We start from the raw sequence: 7,603 nt of genomic DNA, 5'->3' as shown, positions 1-7,603 counted from the left end.
TTTCACCTATGCTTCCGCAGTTACTTTAAACTTTGTTTCAGAGCTTAAAACTAGGGACTTAAACTTTATTAGTCGCTACTCATATTTGTTTGATAAAACTACTTAACTATTATAACTGTTCTATATGATTGGTGACCTGATCCTGGTCAGTCACATGCCTCGCGGTAGTACTTCGTACGTGGAAATTTGACGGTGTGACATATGAGATAGTTGGTTTTGGCGCCAACTAACAGTTTCAAATAACCATTTAAAACGGTAAGGGGACGGTGACATAACACTTAAGAATTATGCCTGATCATGCATGTCTCTAATTACACTTATAATACGCACAAATATAAGTCTAATTAAGTTTATTTTCCTAATAATTAATGCATAATAACAATAACAATATTTTAGTTTATAATAAGTCTAATACATATGCCACTGCGAACCTAAACTTCAAATCAAATTCAACAATTGCATTGCAAATCAGGGACGATCAAATGTATTATTTAAGAAAAGAAGACGTGTACACATGGCGAAGTAAGAATACAAGAGGTACCAAAGCCAAGATAATCCCACCAATCAAATATAAACCGCGGAAATTGTGAAGGGTTAGAATTGTTGGGTTCACTACTTGAGAATCTTGGGGTATAAAAGATGAATCTTTCTGGAACCATTTCTTTTCCAATTTCAATAGCTCCCCCTCCTGTCTTAGCCTTAAAATTTCCCTTGATATATCGGACACCAATGGTGATCCTCTTGGAAATACCTGAATTAAAGATATATCATTATACCATGTTGCCTTTTGAATAGCAAACTTTTAAAGCAAAGAATATACAATATGATAAAGACACCTACGTATGATACGATACACACATAGGCCAATGAAAGTTGCGTTTAAAAATTATTATATTTACAAACTTAGAGTTGTATTAAAAATGTTTGTTATACGAGTGTCTGGATGTGTTATTTATCAAATGGATCAGTTGTTTGAGTGTGACAGATTCTGAATAATGAATTACCAAATGTAAACCCAAAGACCTCCTTATAAAATTGAAAATATCATCAATATGTTAGCGAAGAAACGAACTTACAAAACCAAACCCATTAGTACTGGGTTCATATGAGACCAAATGGTAGGCATTGCCATACTTTGCAAGTAATAGCTTGAGATATGGGATCTCGTCCATAATAGCTACAACACCACCGTTCTTGTTTCCTCCTTCTAACGCTCTTGCATATTCAGCTAAAGAATAGTAGGATCGAAGAGATGGGTCCTTAAAATTCGAGTTGTTAACGATAACCCCTTCAATAAAGGAGCCAGCCTGATATCCTATGTTAATTCCCCTTCGTGTTAACTGAATTTGCTGAACCGTTAACATGGAACTCAAAGCAGCACTATAGGATGTCACCAGTATAAGGACTATGAATAACCACACAGTAACCAAAAGCTTTGACAAATTACTCAACAACTTCGCTCCTGAAAAGTGAAAACCAGAAAGGTCACCAGACTTTCTGTTTCAAAGTTATTGCCTTCTTGCAAAAATAAAAAAAAAAAAAAAAAAACATTGATTTGGGCAGGACGACCTTTAGGGGTGTTTTGATGTGTATTTATATTTATAATTGCGATAGGAAGCGATGATAATTGGTTTCGAGTTTGCATTTAAAATGACCTATTAATTTCTAATTAGTGGGGAGGGTAAGATGTAGACATTACTTGTAGACATCCTTACCTCTACCCCATAGGAATAGAGAGGCTGCTTCCAGTGAGACCCCCGGCTTGATAGTAGTTTTGCATCAAGCCTTGGACAACTCAGCAATTAAGACAAAGGCCGATTAATGCATGTACTCCCTTGTCTTTCGACTATCAACCCCACCACATGATGCATGATTAACCATCCCCCTCTTTTAATGTTATTTTCATGAAATTAGTAAAATAACATTAAAATCGTAACTAAACTTATACACAATTAGAAAGAATATCCAAAAGAAAAGAATACAGAAGAATGAATCATGAAGTTGGTGATGCTTTGACAGAGAGAATTAAGGGAGGGAGAGAGAGAGATTACTATGACTATAGGTGAGTGTAGAGAAAGAGAACCAGAGCACATTTCCAACTACTTCTTGCCATGGACCTTGGAATGTTGTGTTTATAGGATATTCAATTACCCATATTGTTGCTCCAATTATGAAAAAAGAGCAAGTAGTTGCAACCCACATATGTGTATCGAGGGGCTCCAAAAACCACCACAGCTTTCTCTGATTATGATTATCTCTTGCTACCGTTCCAACGCCTAAATCGGTGTAAGGAATAGTGAAGTCAACATATAAGGACCTATTGGCGGTAATCGTGGTATCCCCAACAACTGCATCATAATTCTATATCACAAAAAATAAGTTATTTCCTTTCTCAAAGTATATGGAATATGCTCATTCACTTTTTGCAATGAAGTGTTTGCATATGACGTGATTATGCAATATTTATTTTATAAATTAGATAATCAGCAACTGTTTAAGCATTTGAGAAACTTAATAACTCAAAGATTTAGAATATAAAATTATAAAAATAAAACATCGACTGAAAAAAAGAAGAGACGATCTGTAAGATGAGAGTAACTAAATCCAGTTAAAATGGATGGTAGGTACTTATATTTTATTTCATATTGTGTCCTTAAGTCGTAATAATTTTATAATCATTTCCACATCACAGAGCCAAACACCTCTATCTATATGAATCATACCTGAAGATAGACTTGGTATATAAGTTGATTGTAAGATTCTGAATTCGGCCTTCTAGCCATAGAGAATGGAACAAATACGTATGGTACTTTATATGGTAGTGCGTCTAGTGCAGCATTGAACACATCTACACAAAAACCTTTGGCAATGGTCGCATTCGTGTGAGGATTGTGTTCGACGCTCAATAATTCATCAAATCCAGTATGCATAGGAACACCAATTCGTAGCTCTTTACGCGTTTGCAAAATCAGACGTCTTGGAGGAATCATAGATTCTCCAGGCCAGATTACGCGTTCAAGACCACTTATAGAATATGGATGTTGGTTTGGCTTAGACTTCAGATACATGGTTATGCCATCTTCTTCCGTCCAAAACCCAACACTCCTCTCACCTTTTCCGATCACATTCACTATTTCCAATGGCATAGCCATGGATTTCCTGTTTACAAAATGAAATTCACCACTCAACCCATTGAATCTAACGCTTAGTAACTCTTTGAAAACAAGCATTTGGCTCTCCGATACTCTGATATTTCTGAAATTCATTGACATCCCTACATCAGTTTTTTTTCTATTTTTAGAATGTCTAATTTCCACCCTTTCAACCGCCATTGCTACTGCAAATATTGCATCATATGCCAATGCGTTAAAGATATTTGGGTTACTAAAGAGAGATTCTCTTCTCCATCTTCTGGAAAAGTTATGAAATTGATTTGATGATGGGATAAAGTATCTCAAACCTAAAACTCCTTGAAATGCTTCAAGAACTTCTACGTCTAACTCCACAGGATCAAAGAAGTTCATAGTCTTATCTGTTACTATCCATGCATATCCTTGGGTCATCAATCCCATCCTTTTTGCATATACCAAAAGACGGTATGCTATAGAATGAGGGACATGAATGATAAATATTGTTTCTTGCAAATCTGAGAGCTTACGAAGCTCGTCAACTATATGATCATCCGTTGCTGATAAAGAAACCGCACTCTTATATGATATATGAATGTTTTTTTCTTGAAAAGACTCAATTACATATGCTACACTTTCTCTCCCAAATTCACTGTCCTCGTGAACAAGGATTACACCTTTCCATTTAAATGATTCAGCAATGGCTGCCACACCCTTCCACTGGATGGTCTCCTCTTGTGTCATTTGAAGTAAGTAACGATGTGCAACTGAGTTGAATGATGGGCTTGCAGTTATTGAAAGAATAGGAACCTTGGTTTTGTCTCCTAATATGCTTAAGAACTTTGCTGCGAGTGGTGTTTCTGGTCCGATGATTGCTTGCACTTTAACAATTTCAAGAAGTTCAGAAGCTGCAACTTGCAAATGAGCATGCTGATCAGAAACTAAAACATATCTAGTATTTTGTTAGGATGTGTAATTTAAAAATGGTTATTTGATATTCAAATTTTAATCATGAATATGGTGGTCATAAAAGCTACGACAATATATGGTGTTTGGCCTTGAATTGAAGTGGTAAATTATAATTATCCTCTCTTCCTATGACCATTACCGATAACTTTGTAGGAACTGTTCGTATAATAAGATAAATTAATTTTTTTAGTAAAGAACTACAATATAGAATGGAAAAGAAAACAATAAATTACAAATGCTTTTATAACTGAAATAAACAAATACAAGATTGATATGAAAACATAAAGTGTTTTGTTGAGGATTCGTGTTGATCACGAGAACATTAAAGCAAATTTCAAGTTTCTGAAAAGAGCTTGTTTTGTTTCCCAGGGTACAAAAGTCAGAGCATTTAGTACTGTTGGGAAAGACGCTAGCACCTGCAACTATACCAAGAAGAAGAAAATAAAGATCAAGAGATTGTAGAATAGTTTGTTGTGTGTTTGTAAATCTTGGTGTGTTTTGCAACTAAGGATCACTTAGTATTCTCTAGTGAAACTAGATTTGAAACAACTCCATTTAGAATTACACAAAAAATAAATTACTTTGAATATATTCGATGCATCTTATTATGTTTAAAATTTTAGATCCAAACAACGTTATCTGTTTCAATTAAACTGTTGCTGACAAGAAGAAACAACTGCTGGGCGAAACAGAGAAACAACTGATTAGATATGAATAACTGACTAGATACTCTAAGCTTTCTTAGTCCAACTATGTGGGACAAGTTTCCACTTATTTATGTGAATTTTCATAGCTTTGACAGATTCAAACACCCAACTTCGAGCATTAATATCTCTTTCATTTTAGCTCTGTTTTGGACATTATTTGGTTCGTATGAAGCTTTCACATAGTAGAACACAAAACCAAGAAAACTATTATAACATTAGTAAGATATGGTTATTTATCTCCAAAGTTGAGAAAAAAACATTTTCACATTTTGTGAAAAAACTGTCTTTTCACAAATTTTACGACCATGTTCTTCCATCTACTTTTCCTTCCACTCGACTTCTCTATTCACCTAGACATTTCATTGAGTATGGATTACTTGTTTATTCAACAATCTATACACGCCCATATGCATCCGTTGTTGCCATTCTACAAAAATAAAGGTTCCATGATACAAATTGGAAACCGCAGGTTTAAAATCAATATTTAGTTCAATTCAAATATTGATCCTCAAGATCCACTCAACACATCCAGTATCGACTATTCTTTCTTAAGAGAATCACAAAATTGCATGTTTAAAATTTGTTTCAAGTTCAATTCTTTTCTGTTTGCTTTGTTTGTAATTTTTCCCACAATCACATGTACTGCAACATAATTTATTTTCTTTAAGTATTTAACAGAATCAGGGTGAAGACAGAAGCTGGTTTTTTTTTTTTTTTTTTTTAAGTTTTTAATTCAGTTTACATCACAACTAGGTTTTTTTTTTTATATTTTATTTTTTGTGTCCATTTTATTAGGATAAGATATTAAGGATATATATATAAATATATTAATAAGTATAATGAATTCATTCCTGTTTAGTTTTAAGTTTATTATTATTATTAGTGGCGGTTATATGTCCAACCGTCATGTATATATATGTATGAATGTTTAATAGATACAGTTACCAATTCGAAATACACGAACATCATTCTTTCATTCGATAAACCCTAATATGCAATTATCAATCAATAAAGTGGTATCAGAGCCACAACGATTCATACTCGCAAATTTCCAAATCACTGCAAACTCTTACCAATTTCTCTTCGATACAAATGACAACCACAAACGGCGGAATTCAAACCCAGATCCCTGAACTATTGGGACAAAATTATTATCATTGGCATATACAAATGAAGGTTTTACTAGAATCACAAGATCTGTGGACCAGTGTAGAAGAAGGATACAATCAATTAGCGGTCGGGGCTTCGGAAAATGATCAGAATGCTCATAGAGAAAAAGTGAAGAAAGACAAGAAGGCCCTTCATATTATATTTCAGGCAGTGAGCGAGACAGTATTTGAACGAATTGCAACAAGCAAAACGTCAAAAGAAGCGTGGAATATTCTTCACAAGGCTTACAAGGGAGAACAAAGAGTCAAAACGGTAAAATTACAAACCCTAAGATGTGAGATTGATGCATTACGGATGAAAGATAGTGAATCTATAGAGGAATACATAAACAGAACTACTGTTATAGTGAATCAATTAAGATTAAATGAAGAAAACCTTACGGAACAACGAATAGTCGAAAAGATTCTTCGTAGTTTAACAAGAAAACATGAATCAGTTGTAGTAGCCATAGAAGAATCGAAAGATATGACAGCCATTGTCAACTGAAGAATTACTAGGGATCTTGCAATCGCATGAACTTAGGCTGAAACAATATGATGAATCTCCCATAGAACAAGCATTTCAAATGCAAGGCACAAGTCAGAGTCGATCAAGATTTTTCAGATCAGATTTCAATGGAAAAGGAAGAGGTAGGGGACGAGGAAGATTCAGCGGGCAAATCCGCTGTTACAATTGTCCAAAACTGGGTCACACGACACGTTTTTGCCAAAAAGGTGAAGAGAATGATAAGAGCAACAATGCTCTGTTACATGAAGAAGAGTCCGAAGACTGAAATGATGAAACTCTATTTATGATATTTAATGTAGAAGAGATAACGAAAGAGGATTCCTGGTATTTAGATAGTGGATGTAGCATTCATATGACCGGTAACAAAAGCCTATTTATTTCACTAAATGAATCCGAAAAGAAGGAAGTAAGAATTGGAGATGACAAGAGGCTCAATGTATTAGGAAGTGGTGATGTAGCCATTAAAGTAAGAGGAATAGAGAAAAGAGTACCCAACGTTTTTTATGTTGAAGGTTTAAAACATAATTTATTAAGTGTGGGACAATTAGTGCAGAAGGGTTATGAGGTAAACTCCCATAACCATGAATGTGTTATCAAGGATCCCACTGGAAAGCATATGGGTTCGGTTCGGATGACTGGAAATAAAATGTTTCCACTAAACTTAACCTATGATGTTACCCATAGAGTATGCAATATAATGACTCAAGATGTCTCAGTCTTGTGGCATCGCCGATATGGACACATAAACTTCGAGACAATAAATAATATGGGAGCAAAGGAAGTGGTGAAGGGTTTACCCAAGACGGCTGCCAAACCATCACATAACATATGTGAAGGTTGTTTGTTTGGAAACATACTCGGAAAGCATTTCCTAAACAAGCAACATGGCATGCCACTAAACCTTTGCAATTAATTCATTCCGACATATGTGGTCCGATGAGAACTGCATCTATAAGTGGATGTAGATACTTCATCACATTTATAGATGATTTCTCAAGAAAGACTTGGGTGTATTTTTTGAAATTAAAATCCGATGCTTTAATAAAGTTCAAAACTTTCAAAAGATTGGTGGAGAATCAAGCGGATGCCAAGATAAAAACTATACGCACAGATAGGGGAGGA

The 7,603-nt window shown here is 34.7% G+C and overlaps 1 protein-coding gene across 1 annotated transcript; it reads right to left on the bottom strand.

Annotated features, from left to right (window-relative positions):
* Positions 1-1,055: 1,055 nt before the first annotated feature.
* Positions 1,056-4,233, bottom strand: LOC110920379 (glutamate receptor 2.2). The gene is made up of 5 exons (XM_035988221.1): positions 4,166-4,233; positions 2,724-4,080; positions 2,152-2,361; positions 1,490-1,515; positions 1,056-1,380 (listed from the first exon to the last, which is right to left on the bottom strand). The coding sequence occupies exons 1-5, from the start codon at positions 4,231-4,233 to the stop codon at positions 1,056-1,058; spliced, it is 1,986 nt and encodes a 661-aa protein (XP_035844114.1).
* Between the last annotated feature and the right edge of the window lie 3,370 nt (positions 4,234-7,603).

This window comes from Helianthus annuus, chromosome 1, assembly GCF_002127325.2.
Source record: "Helianthus annuus cultivar XRQ/B chromosome 1, HanXRQr2.0-SUNRISE, whole genome shotgun sequence".
Taxonomy (NCBI): domain Eukaryota; kingdom Viridiplantae; phylum Streptophyta; class Magnoliopsida; order Asterales; family Asteraceae; genus Helianthus; species Helianthus annuus.
This window is presented reverse-complemented; position numbering and strand designations above follow the sequence as displayed.

What these genes read in the sequence shown, in the direction of transcription:
- LOC110920379 (XM_035988221.1), bottom strand. Translation starts at nt 4,233, where the DNA reads ATGGTCATAGGAAGAGAGGATAATTATAATTTACCACTTCAATTCAAG. An exon ending in GCCAAACACCATATATTGTC is followed by an intron (nt 4,081 to 4,165) that starts GTAGCTTTTATG and finishes ACAAAATACTAG; the next exon opens with ATATGTTTTAGTTTCTGATC. An exon ending in TATACCAAGTCTATCTTCAG is followed by an intron (nt 2,362 to 2,723) that starts GTATGATTCATA and finishes TTTGTGATATAG; the next exon opens with AATTATGATGCAGTTGTTGG.